The sequence below is a fragment of the Abramis brama genome (assembly GCF_963993115.1).
Source record: "Abramis brama genome assembly, chromosome: 16".
NCBI lineage: Eukaryota > Metazoa > Chordata > Actinopteri > Cypriniformes > Leuciscidae > Abramis > Abramis brama.
Genome location: NC_139978.1, coordinates 12,001,260 through 12,025,863, shown reverse-complemented (window position 1 = coordinate 12,025,863; position 24,604 = coordinate 12,001,260). Strand labels below are relative to the sequence as shown.

Genomic DNA, 24,604 nt, shown 5'->3' with positions numbered 1-24,604 from the left:
TTTTACCTTGTCAATACATATCTCACCCAGACGTTCCACTGAGGTTAATTGTGGTGATGTTTTGTTTTCTCTCTGGTGTCTTCAAGGCAAGCTGCCGTGTTCTGTCCTGCCATATCAACCCTCGTGACCGTAGCTCATGTACACGTCTCCTTGTTCCGCTCCTGGACGGGACAGAGTGTGGGCCTAGTCAGGTGACACACTGCTACGACCAACACTTATTTACATTGAATGAATATGCGTATACATCTTCATATTTCCTTGCATTTTTTCATATTTTATGGAATATGTTTGAGATTACTAAAAAAAATACCATTGTGTCTATACTGTCTTAATATTACATGCTGATTTAAAAATGGATTTTGATAACATTCTTAGAACGCCTAAATGTACCTTTTTAAACATTTTATACAACACAGAACATGAAAAATACAGATCTGTGTTACTGTTCTCTTTCTGTGTGGCTTTAGTGGTGTTTTAAGGGTCGGTGTGTGTCTCCTACTTTGGGTTCCTCCATGATGGTTCACGGCTCATGGTCTTCATGGTCTGAATTCTCTCCCTGCTCGCGAACATGCGGAGGAGGAATCACATATCGCAGGAGGCAGTGCAATAACCCCAGGTGCGAGAGTGAGAACATGACAGGGACAGCTGGTGTTAGAAATAAGAGCATATGGTTCAATAACAACTTCTCAGATACCACACCAATATAAACACCAGCTATGAACTAATCTAAACTAAACTAAATTTGGTGTGTAGTAGTATGCAGTATCCAACATGACAGTATTGTGAATGTGCATTCATTTATGCATGAGTTTTTGCTGTGGTTATATATTAGATCCCACACTGATATATGTATTCAGAGTGATGTTTTTGTGTTTCAGGGCAGCCTTTGGTGGTTCCGTCTGTAAAGGACAGGACTTAAAAGCTGAACTTTGTAATCGGCAGGTAATAGCTACTGTTTACTTTGGGCCTCCGTAGGTCATGTTAGTCAAATTAAGGGTTACATCTATGCATTGCCATGAGGCTGCAGTGATATCTGTGTACTGGCCTGCATTTTTGTCTTTCTTTTTGTTTTATTATTTGCTAAATAGCATTTATTCTTTCTGTGTAGATGTATGAGCATTGTTAAACAGGTTTCCTCTATCCTTTACTTAATATTTTAATGATTTTCTAACACTTTACATTAATGTTGAAGTCGTTAACATTAGTTAGTGCAATTTTGTATACCAACCTGTAAGTTAGCATCACCCTGGTTCCAAAACAGCCTGTTTACTGGTCCGAGAGAGGGTGAAAAGTTTTCATGTAAACTGTAAAATAAATGTTACTACTGTTTTAGTGCAAGAAAGTTGAAGACGTAACTTTAAATGACGTTACAAATTAAACCAAGTAAATTCATGGTGACATACCTGGCTTGCCGTTGTTTGTTACAGCCCTGTGAGTCGACTCAGCTGGAATTCATGTCTCAGCAGTGCTCAGCCACAGACCAGCAGCCTCTTTCAGTGTCTACAGACTCCAGATCAGTCTACACCTGGATACCTGCCGTCAGCTACACCTCAGGTCAACCTAGTAAAGGTCTTCCAGTTGAATTTGTCCTTTGTTGTTTTCTCTGTTCTAATGTCTTTCTCTCCCTTCCAGGTGATGCTCAGTGTAAACTGATGTGTCGCTCACGTGAGCAGGACTTCATGGTGAGTCGTGGGTCTCAGTTCATTGATGGGACACGGTGTGAAGCTGGTAACACTGTGCCACGTGGTTCCATTTCTGCCTGTTTGGGTGGAAAGTGCCAGGTAATGCCACACACATAACGTAAACAAAGTTTATTCTTTTAAAACTGAAATATGTTTCTGTCCACTTTGACTTTCAAATTGGGTAGTGAATGAATATTTAACAAATTTAATTTCTTCATATGGTTTACTTCCCTGGTTAGCTGTTTGGCTGTGATGGAGTAATGCATTCTGGGAAGTTGGAGGATGTGTGTGGGGTGTGTGGGGGCAATGGCTCCACCTGCCAGTTAATCTCAAACAGCTATTCAGGTGGAAAGACTGGAGGTAGGTAGGGGTCATTTTCAGACATATCCATTTGTCCAGTTATTTGCTTTCCTATATGCACAATAACCTCTTTTTGTCTTTTGTCTTTTCAAGAGTATGTCACTTTCCTCACCCTTCCTATGAAGGCCTCTCAGGTTCATGTGATTAACACAAAGCCCGTTTTTACACACCTTGGTGAGTATAGCTACGTTTACACAACAGCAGAGTACAGTTGAGAATCCTGTAAGAAGGGCTAAACACTGTTGTTTACACAGTTTGGTGTTGACGTTGTATTGTATGATGGAATCTGAGTATCTGAGTGAATTCAATTTAGCTGGATATTTCATGATTAAATAGTTTAGAATTTTTTAGAACTAATTAGAACTAAATTCCAAGTTAGAAAAGGGGATTGACTTCATACACACTCCCATTCAAAGGTTTGGAGTTGTTGTTGTTTTTTGTTTTTTTGCATTTTTAAAATATATATCTGATGTTCACCAAAGCTGCATTTATGTGTTCAAAACTACAGTAAAACAGTTTATCACAATTTACTCAGTCACAATTTACTCAGTGTCACATGTTCCTTTAGAAATTATTCTAATATGCTGATTTGGTGCTCAAGAAACATTTATTATCAACGTCGAAAACAAATGCTTAATATATTCGTTTGAAATATTTTTGTTCAGGATTCTTTGATGAATAAGAAAGGACAGCATTTATTTGAAACAGAAATATTTTCTAATATTACATCTTTACTGTCACTTTTTGTTAAAATTAATGTGTTCTTGTTGAATGATTTATTTATTTAGATTAACAAATGCTTAATAAATGTCTTTTAAAAAAGGCCAATTTATATGTATCTATCTGTAAATATTGTCTTTTTTCTGGCATTTGATACATTGATAGACACACTGATGCCTATAATACAGTCCAACCAAATAATAAATACAGTTCAAAGACTATATGAAAGAAATGTCCCTCCTTCCCGCAGCGGTGTTATTAAATGATAAATATGTGGTGTCTGGAGATGGAAGCCCAGGGCTAAGCATCACATACCCCTCACCTCTGGAGAAGAGCCCCATAATCTATAACCTCTACCTCGCACCTGACCACCAACCTCAAACTGAAGAGCTCACTATTTCTGGACCAGTCACAGACAAGATCCACATACAGGTGTGCAGCATCTGAATTATCATCTTTCTTTGTTTCTGCACCTTCATCGTTTATGACTTTATGAATGTCAATGTTCAGTATTCATTGTTACTTATAACGAAAACTATTTATTTACAAATTTTTTAGGTGTTTCGGAAATATGGGCAAGAGTATGGAGACCTCACCAGTCCAAACATCACATACCAGTACTACTCATCTGATGCTGTTTCAGTGGAGAGAGCTGTTCAGGGCAGATGGTCCACTGTCATATCTACCTGCTCAGTAACCTGCGGTACAGGTAACATCTTGGTTACTGTTGTAACCTCCATTCTCTGATGGAGGGAACAAAACTATGTGTGGATGTACTGACACTAGGGGTCGCACTTTGGAGCCCCAAACTCCTCTGATACTTTGAGAAAAGGCCAATGAGAACTGGCGAGTGGAATTTGCTTACGCCACTCGCCTGAGATGGCGTGCATCCACTCATTCAAGTTTGTGCTGAGGAGCCGAGAGAGTGTCCTGGCCATTTCAGCGAGTAGTTCAGTGTTGTGGCAGGAGGGACACAATACCTCATTCCCTCCATCAGGGAACGAAGGTTACAACTGTAACCAAGACGTTCCTTATCTGTCAGTCACTTCAACGTTGTGTTGATGTACTGACACTAGGGGTCCCTAGGGAAAAAGCCACAACCAGCTGAACCGTGTTACGAGGTTTTGGAGGTGCAGATGTTGGCAAGCTACTGCGTGCCGGGTAACAAGTGCACTCGCAACATCATAACCTTCCCATCGCCCCACATAAGCAACATCATCCCCCGAACCACGAGGTACGTGTACTTCAGCCATTTCTTGAACTTTTCTCTTTTCTCTTCTTTTTTTTTAAACTCTTTTTACTATTCGGAAAAAGAACACTACGGAGATCACATCGTGCGCAAAGGGAGGTTAACGTGGAGAATACATCACATGGACTTTCCGACCGGGAAGTGCCACACATGGGAAAAAGTCTTGGTAGATCCTACCTGATAAGGGAGGAGCTCTACAAACACAGTGATTGGTGGCCCAGCAAAGTTCTGCCCAGAGGAAGACACAGGTTTACCGTCAGGGAAACCGTACCATGGAAAATACATCATATTGGATTACGTCAGGAAATCACTACATATATAGCACCTAACCTCAAGTACACAGGTTGACCTGAAAAGTACCATGAGTATGAATTCGGCTGCCTTAGGGTGCTGAAGGTTAGAAGGACGTTCAGGGTTCATCAGCCAGTTCGTCTGAAGATTAGGTCATGTTTCCGTCCACTGCATCGTGATGTGCCGCTAGGGAGGCCACATACAGGAAGGAAAGTACCATCCCCCACTATGTGGGCCTTCACCTAAGGAAAAACACCAGTTTGCGAACAGACGCCACTTCAAGGCATAGAGCCGCCTCATAGATGGAGCTCTGGCCTAAATGATGATAGTGACCACTAGTGGTAGTTCACTTAGGTCTTCCGTGTCCCGTCCAGTGGCCAGATGTGGAGGTTCCAGAGGTCTTAGCGCTGGTGCCAAATTGTGCCCCGAAGGTCCTTCCTCAGGGGAATTCGCCAGGGAGGAGCTGTCGTGAGGACCGTGAGCACTGAGAACCAAGTCCTGGCTGGCAGATATGGCGCAACCTACAGGATCTTAATGGCGAAAGCATGTCAAAATGTATTTCTGTGTTAACATCTTGAACAGGAGCTTGTGCAGGGCCCAATTCAAAACTTGAAGATCTAAGATTGGTGGGAACCCGCCTCCTTTCTTACGATGAAGTAAGGGCTGCAAAACCCTTTCTTCATCTTGGCTGGAGGGACAGGCTCTATTGCATCCTTCGCCAAGAGGACTAAAATCTCTGCACGCAGGACAGGGGCGTCAAGGATGCTGACAAGGATGCTGCTGAACCTTGGCGGGCACCTGGTGAACTGAATTGCATAGCCAAGTCTGACTGTCTTGATGAGCCCACATAACAGGTTGGGGAGCGCTAACCACTCATCCAAGCTCTGTACGAGTGGACCCAGAGAGACAGAGCTACCCTCATAAAGCTCTTTTAGTGCTTGGCCTGATGGACCTGCAGGATGGTCATGGGATGCAGGGCTGACACAGCCTGTCCAGCAGCACTGTAAGCCTTCGGCATTATGGAAGTAAACTTACAGGCCCTTGACGGGAGTCTGGGATGGTTCCACCAGGTGGCTGTGTTTTGTGGGCATAAATGCACTGCAATCGCGGCGCGGCTGTGAGTTACCCTCCGAGCCCAGATACCAATCATCCAGCTGCGAACGCTCAGAACAGGGTGGAGAACTCCACTCTAGCCCGATGTTCGCAGCGTCCTCAGCATCGGAAGGCATAAGCCTGCTCTCCGATCCTGCAATCAACAGTTCGTCCTCATCCAGAGCCCCAAATGAGAAATTAGGTTCGCCCTGAGACGAACCACCTAACTCATCCAGGAACTCAACCGGGCACAATGAGCGTGATGAGGAATGGGAGGCCTTGGGGATTGACTTGGCGGAAAACCTCCCATTGTTGACCTTATGTCACCCTCAGTGCTTGCCACCACAGCCTTGTGCATAGCAGAAAGGGACAGGGAGCAACTGAAGTGACCAGAAAAATCTTTCTGACCAGAAAAGAGAGTGTTGACCGCAACGTTGCTATGGACTTGTTCTCGCAGTAAGGACATGAACCATCCATGAACACAGCGGTCTCAGCATGGGTACAACCCAAACACTTGAGGCTGCGATCGTGACCATCCAAGGAAGAGAGATATTGACTGCACCCAGAAACACACAGGTGGAAAGGCATCTTTAAAATGTAATGAAACCCTCTCTGTTTTAGCCTGGTAGTTCACCCCTCAGAGTTGAAAAAGTCTCAAAAAATGGGTGTGTAAAGCTGTGGAAAAGTGGGAGTGGAAAAGGGGAGAAAACAACCAATTAAACAAAGACCTGCATAAATGCAGAGAAGCGCTCAGAAACTGCTGATGTAGAATTGTGCCGGCAGCCAATCACACACTACGAAAGCATGCTTCTGCCTCAGATTCCGTGAAGTTGCTTCGACTTTGCTTTTCAACCCGGAAGAATGAAATTGCTCAGAAAACTCCAAAAATAACCAATTTCCACTTGTTGATAAAATTTATGAGCGCTTTTAGTGTTTTCAGTGATGTGCAGCCACTACATATCTGTTCACATCTTAAAAAATATGTTTTGGGGTTTCATGACCCTTTAAAAAGATGCTCTTCACCAGTGCTTTGCTCTTTTAGAGGAAAGCTTGCTCTTTTAATTGCTGAAGCACCCAGGGGAGCTCTCATTACACTTATATGTGCGTGGGGCGGAGAGACCGTAACACCAGCAAGTTGAGGTGAATGGAATGAGCATCTGTCTTCATTGACATCCACTCAACTCCGAAGAACAAACCTGAATGAGTAGATGCACGGCATCTCCTTTTATACCCATATGTTCGGGGGAGTGGCGTATGAAAATTCCACTCGCCATTTCTCATTGGCCTTTTCTCAAAATATCAGAGTTGTTTGGGGCTCCTAAGTACGACCCTTAGTCGAGTACATCAACTCATCAACTCAGCGTCGAAGTGACTGACAGGAAACACATGAGTAGTTACATTCTGGGCACACAAGCATATTACATGTAACCAGTTTTGTTAACTTCATACATCTCAACTGAACAAAGTATAACTAGGGCTGTGGGCTATCCTTGATAAAACTTTGTTTAGATTCTGTATTAATGATTTGTGCTCAGAAACACAACAGAAGATGCAGAAACACAGTAAAAATACTTTTATACAACTATTTGAATGAACTGTGCTGTGAAATTTCTTTGAATGAGTCATACACTAGTTTTTTGGCATCTTTTCCCCTAAATAACTATAATGTGTATCATTATTAATGATCTTATATAAATACAGTTTTTTTTTAAATAAATTATCTCTCTTTATCTTTCTCTCTCTTTCTCTTTCTCTCTCTCTCTCTCTCTCTCTCTCTCTCTCTCTCTCTATCTATCTATATATTATTTGTTGCATAAACTGCATAAAAGAAAAATAAAAATAAATATTGACAAAAAATATGGATAATTTGATTAATGGATTGGATATTTACATTTACAGTATGTATGTATTTATATATCACCTTTATGTAATGAACCATATATTGTTTTAATAAAACTGTTTATGCCAAGTATATGTATAAACCATTTTTAAATGTAATTTCTGTTTGAACTCATTGATATCTCTTTTGTAGGCATCCAGAAAATCAGTCAGCACTGTGTAGATGTGGTCACATTCGAGCACCTGGAAGATAAGCTCTGTAGTTCATCCCCTCAAACACCAGATCTGCTGCAGCCCTGCTTTCTGCCAAACTGCCCACCCAGGTGCTTTTCACTTTTCAGGTTCATAGTTTTACCTCAGAGGAACAAGTGGCCATTCAAACATACCAGGAAATTTCATACAAATTTCAAAGAATTGTTTTTATTTATCTTGACAAAAACCAAAAAGGAAACCACTCTGAACATGAACCACTTGCTGTAGACTTCAGCTGTGTCCCAATTCAGAGGCTGCAAAGGTCAGACCGAGCATTGTCAAATGGGACGATCTATCCTACAGAGGATTTTTCTTGTCGCCTAGCAACTGTGACATCTGCCGTTGACGAGTGTCAGTAACGTTTGTACTGGACTTTATTGAAAGTTATATTCAACTGTCTGAAAACAAAACAGGGTTCACAACCTGTCTAAATATGTTCACCGTGGTCCATTTCTGAACATAATAAAGGCCTGTTTCACAGACAGGGCTTAGATTAAGCCAGGATTAGGCCTTAGTTCAATGAGGACATTTAAGTAGCTTTTATAAACGTGCCTTGCTGAAAAATAAACATTACTGGTGTGCATCTTGAGACAAAACAATAGCACTGACATGTCTAAGATATGTCAGTGCAAGTTGTTTTTAGTTAAAACAGCTCAAACACTCATTTTAGGAACTAGGCTTAAGCATTGTCTGTGAAACCAGGGGAAAGTAACCGGGAGAAACTATATAAATAGTAAGATATAAGTAAGATATAAGTCAACATTTGAACCGCTTTAAAGTTTTATTTTATTTTAACATTGTTATTATTAGATATTCAGGAAAAAATTATATGATCAAAAAGTAATTTTCAACTTTTTTTAAAAAGTTATACAATATTCAACTAATTTTTTAAGTTAGTTTAATGTAATTTAAGTTGAAATGACTTAAACATCCAAGTTGATTGTACTTAAAAATGTAAGGCAGCAACTTTTTTTTACAGTGTTGAAACTCAATAATATTATATATATTCTATATACTCAATAATATTTAAAAGTGTAATGCAACAATTTATTTTATTTTTTAATCCTGTCGTCACCTGCTCACAATGAAGTCTGGCCTAGGCTAGACCGCGAAGGATCTATCTGTTGTATCCTTCATTGCCTGGAAAACGATGGACGCATTTCAAAGCCAGATTTGAAGGAGCCTTCAAATTGGGACAGCCTTTGTCGCGCTGCTGTAATGCAATCAGCCTTCGAATGTGGCCTTCGAAGGATGAGGCCTCTGAATTTTGGGATGCGGCTTTTGTTTGGCCATGACTGTGAAAACCCACATTTATTTTTTAAAAGGTACTAAAATAACACAACAATGCCCACAACAATGCAGTATGTGAGAAGGCTGCAATGGTGCAGAAATTACAGTGTTCCCAACAATCAACATTTAATTTTAAATTACATTTATAACATGAAAGTGTGAACTTGAAGGACAAATGCAAGGGCTGAAAGTGTAATTTTGGGCAGGGTCTTTGAATACAGGAGTTTAATTTGTGTATCTGTTGTAGCTGGGAGTTAGGTGAGTTTGGACCCTGCAGCGCCCCCTGTGGAGTGGGAGAGCGAGTGCGCTCTGTGACGTGTTTTCAGAAACAGGGTACGGTGAAAGTGGAGCTGCCTGACTCTGACTGTACGCTTGACTCTAAACCACCAACAACTGAAACCTGCAACTCCCAAATCTGTCCTGCCAGGTAATGTACCAAAGTGTGTAAGACTGAAATGAATTAGCAAGTTAGAGTCCAGTACCAGATTACAGAGATTACAAAGATAAAAAATGTAATGCACAGAGAAATCCTTCAATATGAGACAAGAAAATATATTAAGACAGTATTGGGCAAAGTTATTATAATTAGCTAAAACTAAACCATAAAAAACATTTTCATTATTTGAAATAAAAATTAAACATTAACTGAAAAAAAAACAAAAAAACGTATACTTATTTTATTGCAACTAGTTGCCAAAGGAGTTTAAGTTGAAGGACTAAAATAACTAAAACGAAATAAACTAAAACTAAAAAAACAAAACCGTATTGAAATATCCAAAACTATAATAGTATATCAATAATACTAAAATAACGCTGGTATTGGGACAATTTAGATTTAATGTTCACCTTAACATGTGATGTGATGTGATGTAATGACAACTGTTTACAATAGTTCGGAGTCTGTATTAAGTCATTCTGGCAGTTGCGTGTGTATATTCATATGTATGTGTGTGTTGTAGATGGCAGGTGTCTGAGCCTGGTGAGTGCTCGGCTGTGTGTGGACCCGGAGAGGCCCAGAGAACGGTGTCGTGTGTCCGCTCCCATCATGGATCTGATTCTGAGGTTGACCAAAATTTGTGTTCTAAACCCAAACCCCTAGAACACGTTTCCTGTGTGGTGGACGTTTGTCCTGTCGGCTGGGATAGCCAAAAAGAGGTATAGTGTTACAAAATAAATTCAGCGTCAGCTTGTATTGTTTAAATGCTGTTCTTTTGAACTTTCCATTCATCAAAAATTCTTGGGAAAAAAAACGTATCAACGTTTTCACAAAAATATTAAGCAGCACAGCTGTTTTCAACAGTGATAATAATAAGAAATGTTTCTTGAGCACCAAATTAACATATTAGAATGATTTCAGAAGGATCATGTGACACTGAAGACTGGAGTAATGATTCTGAAAATTCAGCTTTGTCATCACAGGAATAAATATCCTCACAATATTACTGTTTTTACTGTATTTTTTATTAAATATGGATTTATGGATTTGATGAGCATAAGAGACTTTTAAAAAACAAAATGAAAATCTTACCAACCTGTGTATATTGAACGTGATGTGTAATCTGTTCTGAAATGTCTTCAAGACTGAGCTGACCCATACAGATTCCCGTGTAATGCCCCGTTCCACAATGGTTCCAGTTTATGTTTGGAGTCCTGTGATTGGCCAGTGCTCCAAAACCTGTGGCAACGGTAAATGAGACAACTGAATGCACATGCTGAAATTAGGACAAAACTCATTTGGGATTGTGTGTGCATAATTGTGCATGCTTACTTATTTACGCAGGATCTCAGCAGGTTTGGTTCTCCTGTGTGGATCACCAATCCCGTCTTGAAGTCCCAGAGTTCCTTTGTGATCGTTCCAGTAAACCAGAGCTGTACACCCAACCCTGTAGCCCATCAAAATGTCCTGCTGTGTAAGCATTGCTTAAACTCTACTTTTGGTTTCTAGACTTTCTTTTATACATTCACACATGATGAGCACTGTGTCTTTCTCTATCAGTTGGCGCTACATACAGGGACCGTGCAGTGTGTCTTGTGGAGGTGGTTTGGCGAAGAGAGTCATGTACTGTTCCCAGAGGGTGGAGGGAGGAGTCGGAAACAGGGATTTGGTGGTGGGAGAGTCTTCTTGTCAGTCTGTGCCCAGACCTTCAGAGGTAGTGGAGTGCAATACTGAAATCTGTCCAGCCAGGTAAACCACCACAGACTGTACACATCTCATATCTACTGAACATATGAAGAGACAGACAGTTCTGACTTCTTGTTTATACACATTACAACTAGTCATTGTTATTTCCAGACTGCCAAAAAAAAACTGAGGAGGGGATATTTGAGCGAGAATGTCATCATTGACATTTTAATGGAGAAATTTAGACAATGTAGAAATACAGTGTAATCACATAAAATGAACAGTAAAAATACAGAAAAAAACCTAACGGGGCCTGTAAATTGTATCAATGAATCCAGTTTTGAATATTGTTGTGCCACACAAACTAGGAGTGGCAATATATTAAAATAATAAAATGAAATAATAATAGATAAAAAAAATTCACTCTTTATAAGCTATGAGTTTACATGACTTTCCAGTCTTTCGTGATCAGGTGTTTTTATTTTATTTTACCTGAAAATAGTAAATTATTAATAAATTTTTATTAGCAGTCAATTATCTAAATAATTTACAAATATTACACAAAATATTTTAGAGCTTCACATAATTAGAAAAAATATATAAATATTCACTACTGAGATTTCCATGATTTCTTAAGATTTTAAGAATTTCCATGACTTTTCTAGGTTTAAATAAGATTTTCAAATTAAAATAAGAAATAAGTCTATCTTGATTGTTAGCTGTTTTAGCTGCATTTGTTTTATTTTAAATAATTCAAATGAAAGGGTGCTGAGGCCCCCGGCCCCATGTTTGAGAACCAAAAGCCTGTGCAGTCCTTGTCCATTTTTGTTCATTTATGACACTTTTGAACATTAAACATATTTGGTATATCAGGTCCAGTTTTATTATAGTATCATTAACATCGTTTTTTGTTAATATTTTGAATGAGATTTTATTTTTATATTTTCTGTTTTCATTTTAGTTAAAGTTTTAGTCATTTTATTGTATGCTTTTGTCATTTTTTTCATTTTTCTAAAAAAAATATGTCCATATAGTTTTATTGCATCTTTAGTCTTTAGTTTGTTTATTTAGTTTTACTGATTTTAGTAAATTTTATTTCAGCTATAGTAACAAGGCAACATATCTCATTTCATTTAGTTTGTCTTTTTGTATTTTATTTGATTTCAGTTAAAGTGTATTTTATTTCAATTAATGAAAAAGTTTATGGTTTTTGTTTTAGTTAATAGTATCCATGGTTGGGACACCACTTATTGCTCAATGCCTATTGTGTTGAAGCAAAACCAGTTGATTTTTTATTATATTATTAGGATTAATTCATGAAATGATTCTGTAGGTGGCAGGTGGGACAGCAGGGCGACTGTTCGGTGTCTTGCGGAATGGGCGTAGCTGTGAGGAGTGTGCAGTGTGTTCAGTATGAGAGGGGTGTAGAGAGGATCGTGGAGGAGGAGCGGTGTGAGTCAGGAAACAAGCCTCCTGTCACTGCACCATGTTTCACTCAAGTCTGTTCTTTCCACTGGGATGTGCACAAGTGGAGTGAGGTAATGTGCCAACACATCTATCATCCAAACTACATATTCTAAGGGCCCTATTTTAACGATCTAAGCGCATGGTCTAAAGTGCACAGTGCAAGTGCACTTAGGTCGTGTCCGAATCGACTATTGCTAGTTTAACGACAGGAAAAATGGTCGGTGCGCCCGGTGCATGGTCCAAAAGGGTTGTCCCTATTCTCTTAAAAGGATACTTCACCTCTGGAAAGATGAATGTGTATTTAAAATGGGTCATTTATGTAGAAGAAATGTGAAATTATTTTTGAATTTGGATCTTTCTAGACTGAGAAAAGCCAAAAAAATTATTTTTGGCTTATGTGGATGAAAGACAACAACTCCCAGAATGCACTTGCTTCGCTGCCCTAGGAGGCCACACCTACCGGTAAGAGAGCGTGCAGTTAAACAACAACAAGGCTAGGGTACTAGTGAGTCTCCGTGGACCGTGACGAGTCTGCACGAGATTTCGAGATGGCCCAAAATATCCGGGATTCGGCTTTTGCGTTCTACAGTCGCCATTCATTATGTTTACTGTGGCGAGCAGGACGAGGCTGAGGGCCGTGAGAGAACGGCGCGAGGCCGGTGGCGTGATTACTGATGAGCGTGTTAGACGCACCGGTCTCGTGGGCTATCTCTCACGGAGGAGCGGGAATTTTCTTAGCAATGTTAAAACGCACATCAACCGATCACTTGTTTAGCGTTCATGTAAACCAGTGGTTCTCCACCTCTCCTGCAGGGACCCCCTGACAGGCCATGTTTCTGTTTTAACCCTGAAATGGCACACCTGATTCAATTAATTAAATGAGTAGCCTTAATGAATAGTTGACTAATTGATTAATTGACTAATTCCTACTCTTCCTACTCTAATAACTACTCATTAATTGAATCAGGTGTGCCATTTCAGGGTTAAAACAGAAACATGGCCTATCAGGGGGTCCCCAATTCAGTTAGATTGAAACAAAAGGTGTGCATGTAAACAATGAATGGCGACTGCAGAAAGCAAAAGCCGAATCCCGGACATTTTGGACGATCTCGACGGCCGGACATGTCCGGGAAAAAGAGGATGGTAACCCCTACTACTCTGCTTTCTCCACAGAACAAGAGCCTGCTAGCTTAGCTTCCAAAAAAAGATGGCTGACACTGTGTACATTCTGTGAGTGAGATCCCACTCTCTATGGGCGGGTTGAAAACATGCGGGACAGCCCCTACTGCTGGCTGTAGTCTTTAGCCTCTGGCCAAAAAATCCTCCGATGACGCAAAATGACGATTTTTGCGTCATCTGAGGATTTTTTCCAGACAAAAAATACATAAATCTCTCCTCTCAAAAAAACGTGGAAAGCACGGTAATTCAAAAATACTACAGGTTTTCTACTAATACAAAGCTTAATGCTAAATCCTGAAGTATCCCTTTAATGAGTAATGGGTGTGTTTTGGGCATAACGTTCAATAAACCAATCAGAGTCTCATCTCCCATTCCCTTTAAAAGCCAGTTGCACTTGCGCCATGGCGGATTTACTATTTACATGGTAGAATTTGCAAGCGGAAAAACTGAATGCTTCTCTAGCGAGGAAATGGATCTGCTTGTGCGCAAGGTTAAAGTGTACGTGCGTTGTGGACCCGCCTATAGGTGCATATTAATGTGCTCTTTAAATAACAAAAAATCAGGCTATTTCAGTTGCCTCAAAATAGAGGAACGCGCCAACAATGAGCCCGAACACACCTCGTTTTCAGATCAACAGCCCATGGGCGCACAAATGCATTTGCTATTTAAAAACAACGTGGCACAGGACGTGAAAATGATAACTGCGTCGGGCTGAAACTAGCAAAAAACACTTGCATCGTGCCTGGCGCTGCATTGCGCCGGGTGTATGATAGGGCCCTAACAATGCACAGCCAAAGTACCATTTTATGGATGTAGAGTTTGGATATTATAGAATAATCTTGTAAACATAAAGTCAATGCTCCTCCATCCCTCATTTTCTTTCTGCTTTTTAATGTAGTGTTCTGTCTCATGTGGTTATGGGATCCAGTCTCGGACCGTGTCCTGCATGGGCCCATCCAGTCCTCTTCCTGTTAGTCCCTTTCTTTGCCTCCACTTGCCAAAACCCATCACCATCCAGGCCTGCTATAGCCCTGACTGTTCCTCAGCCCATACCTTCACAACAGAGCCCAAAGGCACTCACATCCAATCAGAGCACCAGAGAGGAGATGGGACATGGGGGACTCCAAGAGTGCATACGAGAACCACAATAGGTCCAGCTGTCAGAATTAAGAAGATGAAAAAGAGTTTTTCAGCCATTGTACCTACGTTGGACTTGATGGAAAGCACCATGAGCACGCCAACAGAACCACCACAGACCAGTTAGGTGGCAAGTGTCTATAGCTCCATATAAGACTGTCAGTCTTGATAACAATTTCAGTGTCTAAAGGGGCATATTGTACAATTCTTCGTTCTATTTTTTCTTGAAATTCCTAAAGTCTGGAATATTTGTATTGGTTATATTTAATTTTAAGGCAACATTGTCAGTGTAATTACACAAATAAGTGTAATTATATAAACATGTTTATATAATTACAGTTAAGGGTTGGTTTAGGGTTAGTTGTAATTACATATACATTTATATATATTGGGACCTAAAACTGTTTACGGTAAATTCAGACAAATATGTACATATACATGTTTACATTTATATATTCAGAATTATAATTTTATATTCAGAATTTATACATTTATATTAAGACTATTTATATATTTCCTGTTTGGCTCTTTAATTTTGTGGATTGTTATATGAATAGACTGAGGGAAAGATTAAAAAAAGCTGTGAGGAATAAATCATCTATTCTGGTTTCAGGTTTCTGTGGGCAACTTCTCCTTCAAGACTCAGGAACTATTGATCTACGCAATGTCACTCAGACAAGGTGTATATTTGCTATTGGCCGACCTCTTGATGAGGTTATTCAAATCAAAATAGTATCCAGCACTCTTAACTGCCAGCAAAGTAAGTACTGAGCTTAAATTGCGTACAGACATGGGAATCTGATGCAGTACTAGTATGGTGAATTGTGTGTATTTTTGTGTATATTTTCAGGGGAGAATATTGCCCTGTATGATAGACTCATCCTGATGCGCCTCTGCGAGAGGATGACTGGTAAAACGCTGAAATCACGATCAAATGTTCTTTTGGTGCGTCAGAGCCGCCTGACCCCTGGCAACGGAGTGGTACTATTTTATCAGAGTGTAAAGAACAAAAAAAGCCCTCATGGAGGTGAATTATTACAAACACAGCATATTTGAGTAATTATGTTCATATATTCATCAAATGTAATATAGATGTTATTGTAAAAAGTACATCCAAAAATTCTGTCATCATTTACTCTCATATCATACCAAATCTGACTTCCTTTTTTCTCTGGCACTTATAAGGAGGTACAAATAAATGCTGTTCTTATGAACTTTCTATTCAGCTGTATCGGGGGTCCACTGAAGGCGAGTAGAGATGCCAACCCAAGTGCAGTTTTATTGAAAAATGATAAACATGATACAAAAATAAACAGAACTAAAACATGACAAAAACAGGGGCTTGACAAAACTCACCAACAGTGGGTTACAAAGACAAAGCTAGATAAGGAACAATGGAGACATGATGGCTATATATACACACACAAGGACTAATGAAATACAACACACCTGAAAGACATCAAACAATGAACCAATCAGAAAAACACATGAAGCAAAGGAAGCACATGACAAGATGACATATGAAGGGCAAGGGAATCACATGACATGACAGGAAACATCACTATGGCTGCATCCGGAAACTTAGGCAGCTGACTTGTTGCCTTATCAGGCAATGACTTTGCAGGCAGCATTTGCACACGAAGGTACCTCACAAAACTGATTTCTGACAGACAGACAGACTTCTGAGGCAGCGTAACAGTTTAATGATCTACAGCAAAATAGAGAGAGTTTGGTGAAAACTAAGCAAGTATTTAATTACTGCAATAGTACTGTTTTTGCTAGAAAGAACATCAAAAGTGGAAAACGTTGGTCAAAAACGTACATTTACACACAAACTGACCACCAAACCCAACTTTCAGACGCCATCTTTATTTCTCTCAACTGGCACAGAATGCAAAGTACAGGATTGTGGGATATCAAAGGCAGCTAAGGATACATCTATCTTGCCTTCAAAAATCGATCAGATGAAGGTATCTCAGGAGACAGGAAGTGAAGCTAACTTTGGATTCGGACGTGCCTTGATGTCTTCCTACCTTGGAGCTTTCGGACGCAGCCTATGAGAACTTCAAAATAAAATACATGAAAACATGAACATCATATATCCCTCCCTCTATGGGCCGCCCCAGACGCACAAACAAAACAAGGAGGGTGGTGGAGTGGAGGCGGACAAGAGGGAGGGATGTAAGGCCAGGCCCGTGAAGTGGAAGTTGGCCTGGATCATGGCATGGTGAGCCTGGACCGAGGAGCAGTGGTGGGCTGGGCTGGGCTGTGGAGCAGTGGACGAGACCATGTAACGTGGAATAGTGGACAAGTCCATGGGGGATCAGGTAGCCATGTTGGAGCCAGTAGAGATGGGAACCACCAGGGCAGAGCCGGTGTGGTGAATAATCCGGTCACTTTGGTGTGATGAGTCCGGGCTTAGGACCCAAGCAATCCGATTGGCTCAAAGCACGTTTTATGGGTAATCGTTTTAGTGCCTGGTTACAAATCATACAAAATCATTTTATTATAGAAGACGTTTGTTTCTCGTTGTTAGTGTGTTTTTTAGTTAGCTAAAAATTGGATAACGTTAGCTGTATGCTATGCTATTATCTAAGCTAACTAAAAAACACTAACAACGAGAAATGTTTAATTTCACAATGTATAGCTTCGGTTAAATACTAGTATATGAAACGTATAATTTAAAATACATTAAATACATTAATGACTCGTTATAACGTAGTACAAACGTCTTCTATAATAAAATGATTTTGTATGATTTGTAACCAGGCACTAAAGCGATTACCCATAAAACGTGCTTTGAACCAATCGGATTGCTTGGGTCCTAAGCCCGGACTCATCACACCAAAGTGACCGGATTATTCACCACACTGGCAGAGGAGATGACCACAAGGTAGCAGAGCAGAAGACCCTTGGAAGTCAGGGGGCCATGGTGGAGCAGAGACCTGAATGGCCTTCATAGCCACGACAGAGCAAGCAGGGATGGCCTCCGGTGCCGTGATATGAAGCATGTGAAGTTCATGGATGGCCTCCATAGCTGTGACAGTGAACTATACTAAAGCGGACACAGCCACCTCGGGAGGGGCTGTAGCAGGTGCTGCCGCCTCTGGGGAAGTGTGTGTGGCCCACACACACAGAATAGCAGTGACCATTAACAGAAGCATTGTGGACCTCTGGGACCACCGGACTAGGAATTGGTAGACTTTGGGACCACCAGACTTAGGAGCACCGGACTTGACCTGGTCACTGCTTGCACTGACCTCAGAGGTAGATCCATCACACAGGAGGTCAGTCTTTTCCACCCTGAGTCAGATCCATTGGCATAGGAGATCCTTGGTGGACCAAGCTCCACAGACGATACTTTTGATCAGTTGTGTATCTAGACTAGCAGAATGTCCAAGCTGCTATTTTGCATACAACAAAAGTTGTTCTACAGAATAAAGTCTTGTGAGTTTGACAAGACAGTAAAACTTTAGTTTAGGGTCCATTTCTTACTATTAACTAGTTGCTTATTAGCATGCATATTACTAGGATATTGGCTGTTTATTAGTACTTATAAAGCACATATTAATGCCTTATTCTGCATGACCATATTATACATTCTTTAATCCTACCCAATACCTGAACTTAACAACTACCTTACTAACTATTAATAAGCAGTAATTAGGAGTTTATTGAGGTAAAAGTCATAGTTAATAGTTAATATTTAGAATTGGACCTTAATCTAAAGTGTGACTGACAAGACATGGTGAGTAAATGATGACAGAATTTTAATTACTGGGTGAACAATAAAAAATTGTTGTAGTAGATTAAGCCAAACTGAAATAATCTGAAAGACAGTACATATCTTCTTCCAAGAGTGTGACATTCAGCTGTTCTCTCCGTCCGGGCTCATTGAGAATCCGATCAAGAGTCCAGCCATCTCGCCCTTTAACACTCAGAGCTGTCGCGTGTTCATTGATGCTCCTCCAGCATTGAAGATTCGGATCAGAGCACTTTCTGTGCTCAACAATACTGATACAAACTCAACATACATACTGGTAAGTCACTTTGCGTCCATCTTTTATATAAACGTACACCATTGTTTAAAAGTTTGGGGTTAGAAAGATTTTTAAGATGAATACTTATGCATTAAATTGGTCAAAAGTGAAAGTAAAGAGTAAAGACATTTATAATGTTACAAAAGATTTCTATTTCAAATAAATGTTGTTCTTTTGAACTTTTTTTGCCATCAAAGGAATAAATTACATTTAAAGAATATGATAAAATAGAACATTTTAAATAGCAATAATATTTCACAATATTACTGTTTACACTATTTTTGATCAAATAAATGCAGCCTTGATGAACATAAGATAATTCTTTCAAAAACATTTTAAAAAGTCTTTCAGACACCAAACTTTTGAGCGGTAATGTATATGCATAATCATCTGTCGGACAAAGGAAGAGATGTAATCAGTCTAAACGAGTTGTAATAAAGTGGAACTCAGCAGTTTGTGTTCAAAAAGCACATTATAAGCAAACATTTGAGATGAAACAGTAAAGACAACTAATAGTGCACTGTCAAGTCAAGTCACCTTCATTTATAAAGCGCTTTTAACAATATGGATTGTTTCAAAGCAGCTTTACAGTGATAATAGGAAATTACCGTAACAGATTGTTTAGGCTTTACAACAGCTCTAGGATAAAGTTATTGTCTAGCTAAAGTTAGTTTTGATTGATTGATTCACTTCCGTTGCAAAGATCATTAGTTATTAACTTAGGGGCCGCTAACATAACACCGTTCTAACAGGTAAACCCTTAACACGCTCCAGCCGCCCATCCGCACAAAACAGTGCCTGTTGTCTCGAGAACGCATTCCCTGAAATAGGTTCGAAGGTGCAAAAGATTATCCGTTACCTCTGCTCAAACCTCAAAAACGCAAACCCACGAAAACGCAGACGTCGTGCACATACGTGTTCAGTCCAAAGGAATGCGCGTTTGGATATGTGCGCAGGCGTGTAGTTCTTCTTTACAAATCAACCCTCAATAAACTACTTGTCTGGCCTTAAAAATGTATAATACAGACATTTTTTTGTCGCGTCTGCGTAGCCACGCAAACCAGAATTATCCCGATAACATTTTATCTGTACTGAGGTAAAGGGAAGGGAAGGAGGCCTTCACAGGGGAGGGACTGGTTGACACTTCAGGACTGTGTTGTCATCGTGTTCAGGCGCAGGTCCTTCTTCAGATCTGGATACGGCCTGGATCCAGCTGTTGTAAAGTTTTCTTTGTTCGAAGCAGAGACCAGTGAGACAGTTGGGATCGCGTTCAACAGAAGTTATTCTTTATTGAGAACTCCTCTGTACGCGGCTGTAGAAACGTCCAACATGATCTAACTCAAATACAGTATGCATTGTAGTTATATACATTCCAAGGGGGAGGGATTACATAGAGGTGGAGACTCTGAACAAAACATGCAAATGAAGTAGGAACACACCCTACTCTGAGTCCAATTGAATCAACATAACTATTCACATGCTGATACTGGCCAGGAACTCCAATTCCAAGAGCCATCCCAGTGCCATTAAAGACAAAAGGTGAAAGTCAATCAACCTAACGATTCAACGTCTGGGCTCCGAAAGGTGAGCATCAAGTGATCTGATTCATTTAAAACACAATAGAGAAAACAGGTCTAGCAGGAAAGGAGACTCTTTGCTGGAGACTCCATAATCATCTGAAATCAGTCTACTAAACTTTATCAGTTTATATACTATTGCAGTGGAAAAACTAAATTAAACATTTAATAAAAATGTAATCCAACACTTCCCCCTTTGAGAGTTCTAATAACTCTCACAAAAATACAAATTTAAACACTTAAAAGTTCAATTCTTGTAACTTGAAAAAATTACAGGCACGTATAACTTATTCTGTGTTGTGTCCTTGATTTGCATGAGTGTCATAGTTCTTCTCAAAACCATAACTGTTGACACCTGCGACGCAGGGTGTAAAATGTCATATAAACTACATGATTACACAGAAAACCATGTAGCATAAGAGTGGAAGTCTTGAAAGTCCATGGCGCCTGAATAGCTGTGAAGTCTGTTTCCTGTAGAGTCCATTTGTCACGTAGAGTCGCTCTGATGACTCGTCCCTCATGAGGTTTGTTCATGGAAATCTGAGGTGATGTTTTATACCAGGATGCCACTTGTGAAGACATCATGGCATACACACATACCTGTAACACAATAAAACAAAGAAACGGCAGACCAGCAGTATTCATGCATGGACTTCATTCTTCCATAAGTCGCACATGTTCTGTGTTGATTTTCTGTAATTGCATGTTGACACAGAAACGAACATGCGATTAGGGTCCGTGAATTCTCTGCGTTGTGTATTTTTCATTTTCTTTTGTGATAGTTCGTTCAGCAGTGGGTGTATTAGTCTTCTTTAGGTTGTGGCTTCATATGCAGATAAGACGTCGTTGCATATGGATTTTTTTTTTTTGGAACAGCCCTCAAGTGTTTATCTGCACAGAGGAAGAAAGAAAACAAAACAGAGCAGTATTTCTTCAAAACACTACGGTTGTAGCAGTTTTAACACTATGGTTCTATCGTTTTCAGAGTCTACGGTTGTCGTTTCATTCTTTCCCTATTTCTTAATTTATGAGACACCTAAAAAAGAACAGTGAGGTGAGGATGGACTATGGTTGGGAAGGGCCTATAAGGGAATCTTCACCGCAGGGTTGGCCCCCAAAAGCCTGTTGCTTTCAGTTCTCCCCTGGGCACCTCAATGGTCCATGTGTCCTATCCTATCCCTGTGTTGTGTACACACTGTACAGTGTGTGAGAAAATTGGCACATTTCCATTCTCCAGTGAAACATCAGTCCTAATAAACATCATTAACAGAGGATGGTTGTCTGACTGCAATATTTTATGGCATAACATTTAAGGCTGTGAGTCTTATTTAATGTCCCCCAAACAAAAGCTGAGACAGTCACTTTCCTTTTGTTCTATTAAACAAAAATAAGTCTTTCATCGTTGTTGTAAGTTACTGGGGAGATTAAGCAATCACAGCCTAAATGGTTAACACTGTATCAAGTTGCCCCACGAGTTTAACGAGGAGGGGAGAGGCTGCTTCAGAATATCAAGCAGGCTAAGCAGAAGCTGAGTAACCTTATTTACATCTTTAAAGTTCTTTTTGCTTTTCCTACACTCATTTCCAAAATGTCCGTGCTTGCCACAGTAAGAACAACTGGCTTCTCTAGGACTTTTGCGTTTCTTTTGCTTCTCTGAGTTAACCTTAAAGGATGCTGCTGCAATTTTTACTCTTGCCTTGACATCAGAGTTTCTTTCCCACATAGCTATACTGTCCAAGTTGTCTTGCAGGGTTCTATTTGACCATGTAAGATCTAAGAAAGGCAATGCATTTCTATGTTCTGACAAAAGACCATCGGACCACGCGCGAACTAGAGGACCATTATGACCTAACACTTTCTCTGGAGTGTCGGCAATTCCGCTGTAAACGGCAGCGGTCTGACAGAATCGTTCTGTGTACTCACAAACAGTTTCTTTTTTCTCTTGTACACAATTAGTAACTCTCGACCAATCGATTTTGGGTCCTAAGATATTCTTTAGGATTTTCAAAACACCTTCTCTCAAATCGCCTTTACTGACATGTTGCAGTTCGGAAGTAACAGCAGACTCAAAATTGTTGAATTCAGATTCAGTTAGAATTTGTGACATCAGCTGTGTGACTTCCGGCAACGACATGTCGTAAAGATGCATTTTGCTGAACAATGCTCTTCTAAATTCAGAAAAATTTGTACGTGCCGAGGGTAAACTCTGGGAGAGTCTATCTATATCCTTAGGACCTAAAGATGTTTTGGCAACCGTTTGTATTTGGACAACAGAAGAGTTGTGAGTAACACTTTCAGTTCCCTGAGATCTTCTCCTAGCCCCACAAACCTGCACTGAATCTACAGGCTGATCAGTTACTGATTGGATGGCTACATTTGTTTCAACGAAAGCTTTTAAGTCAGGATAATTGTTATCAGGCTGACTAACTTCTTCCACATCAGTTTTTTCTGCATCTTTGTTGCGGTTTACTTTCTTAGTCAACGAAGATATTCTAGCACGGAGCTCTTTGATCTGTTTCTCTAGCTCAGAGTTGCGCTTAGACTGTTCTGTAGCTAGGGTTAAACCGAATTCTCTGTGACAGAAGATAATGCCTTTGACACTGTTCTTGCGAATACTTTCTCCTAGTACCTTTTTACAATCTTCGATTGACCAAACTTTGCCTGGATCAATGCTAAATTTCTTTGTTAAATTCAATCTGACTTCCTCAGTCACGATTGAGTCCATGTGCTCTGATAACAAAGACTTGAAATCACTATCTGTCCAAAAAGGTGTAATCTGTCTAGTACTTTTCCTAAACATTTTGTGAATTTCTGTTACCACAAACAAACACTAAAAAAACTTCTCTCTACTGTCTTGCAAACAGAGGGTACACTCTTATTAGCACATGAGGCTAAATCTAATTCTAAAGCTAATTCTCTAGCTTACAGATAGGTCTTCTCTAGCAAGAGCATACACACAATATTAACATGTAACTGTTAATCTTCCCTGTCAACAACAGAGGATCAATTTCATCTCTAAAAGAAAACTTTTTAGAGGCTTATCTTTAGTTAACCAAACTCTACAGCTGTTTGTTAACTACTTCTCTGAACGGCGCAGAGGAAAACATTTGTACTGGTCTGCATTGGTTCTTTGAATGGAGTGTAAACTCACCGAATCGTTGGTTGTACAGAAAAATTTCGTCTGGAACTCAGTCAGCTTTGTTGAAATCTTTGAGCTTGAAGTTTCAAGATTCAGTCTGGAACTCAGTCAGCTTTGTTGAGATCTTTGAGCTTGAAGTTTTCAATCTGGAGGAAGCTGGAAAGATTCAGTCTGGCAATCTTTGTCAAATCTTTTGTTGAGCTTGAAGTTTCAAGATTCAGTTCATTGAGCTTAAAATTCTTTGAGTTTCCTTCTCCATCCGGGTCACGGCACCATCTGTTGTGAAATTAGAATCGAAAGACCAGGAGACTTGGTTGTTTCTTCAGCAGGATTCTTTATTGAGAACACGAGCTGTCGTGAGCTGCAGTAACCAAAAATCTAACTAAAACATTATACATAGTAACTATATACATTCCAAGGGGGAGGGATTACATAGAGGCGGGAACTCTGAATAAAGCATGCAAATGAAGTGGGAACACACCCTACTCTGAGTCCAATTGAATCAACATAACTATTCACATGCTGATACTGGCCAGGAACTCCAATTCCAAGAGCCATCCCAGTGCCATTAAAGACAAAAGGTGAAAGTCAATCAACCTAACGATTCAACGTCTGGGCTCCGAAAGGTGAGCATCAAGTGATCTGATTCATTTAAAACACAATAGAGAAAACAGGTCTAGCAGGAAAGGAGACTCTTTGCTGGAGACTCCATAATCATCTGAAATCAGTCTACTAAACTTTATCAGTTTATATACTATTGCAGTGGAAAAACTAAATTAAACATTTAATAAAAATGTAATCCAACACAGCGGACTGCGGTAAACCTCGGATAAACAGAGAGACTAATATTAGAGTAGATGCCATTCTTCTTATGATGTAACGAGTACATCAGGATTTATGGGAAGTGTTCCCGGTTCCGGCTGACCTAATCTATGCAGCCTAACATTGAATTATAGAAGTCTATAATGTATTATGTGAATGCTAGTTCAAAGAGATATGTCTTTAATCTAGCTTTGAACTGACAAGAGTGTGTCTGCTTCCCGGACAATGTTAGGAAGACTGTTCCAAAGTTTTGGTGCTAAATAGGAAAAGGATCTACCGCCAGCAGTCGATTTCAACTGATTATCAACTGACCGGAATTTTGAGATCGCAATAGACGTGAAGGACT

At 40.0% G+C, this 24,604-nt stretch overlaps 1 protein-coding gene across 3 annotated transcripts in view; it reads left to right on the top strand.

The window, feature by feature from the left end:
- Positions 1-24,604, top strand: part of adamts13 (ADAM metallopeptidase with thrombospondin type 1 motif, 13) — a 33,439-nt gene that overhangs the window by 7,191 nt on the left and 1,644 nt on the right. For 2 of the 3 annotated variants that reach the window (XM_084086851.1, XM_084086852.1), the window contains 20 exons: positions 87-191; positions 468-616; positions 879-942; positions 1,428-1,554; positions 1,633-1,781; positions 1,922-2,042; positions 2,136-2,216; positions 3,013-3,194; positions 3,321-3,471; positions 7,427-7,556; positions 9,023-9,202; positions 9,735-9,930; positions 10,356-10,461; positions 10,556-10,685; positions 10,772-10,960; positions 12,231-12,435; positions 14,442-14,802; positions 15,294-15,440; positions 15,531-15,707; positions 18,539-18,720. In XM_084086851.1, coding sequence (XP_083942977.1) covers positions 87-191; positions 468-616; positions 879-942; positions 1,428-1,554; positions 1,633-1,781; positions 1,922-2,042; positions 2,136-2,216; positions 3,013-3,194; positions 3,321-3,471; positions 7,427-7,556; positions 9,023-9,202; positions 9,735-9,930; positions 10,356-10,461; positions 10,556-10,685; positions 10,772-10,960; positions 12,231-12,435; positions 14,442-14,802; positions 15,294-15,440; positions 15,531-15,707; positions 18,539-18,720 — 3,132 coding nt within the window. Of the gene's footprint in view, positions 1-86; positions 192-467; positions 617-878; positions 943-1,427; positions 1,555-1,632; positions 1,782-1,921; positions 2,043-2,135; positions 2,217-3,012; positions 3,195-3,320; positions 3,472-7,426; positions 7,557-9,022; positions 9,203-9,734; positions 9,931-10,355; positions 10,462-10,555; positions 10,686-10,771; positions 10,961-12,230; positions 12,436-14,441; positions 14,811-15,293; positions 15,441-15,530; positions 15,708-18,538; positions 18,721-24,604 lie in introns of all 3 variants that reach the window. The other variant, XR_014602999.1, reaches the window with a different exon arrangement.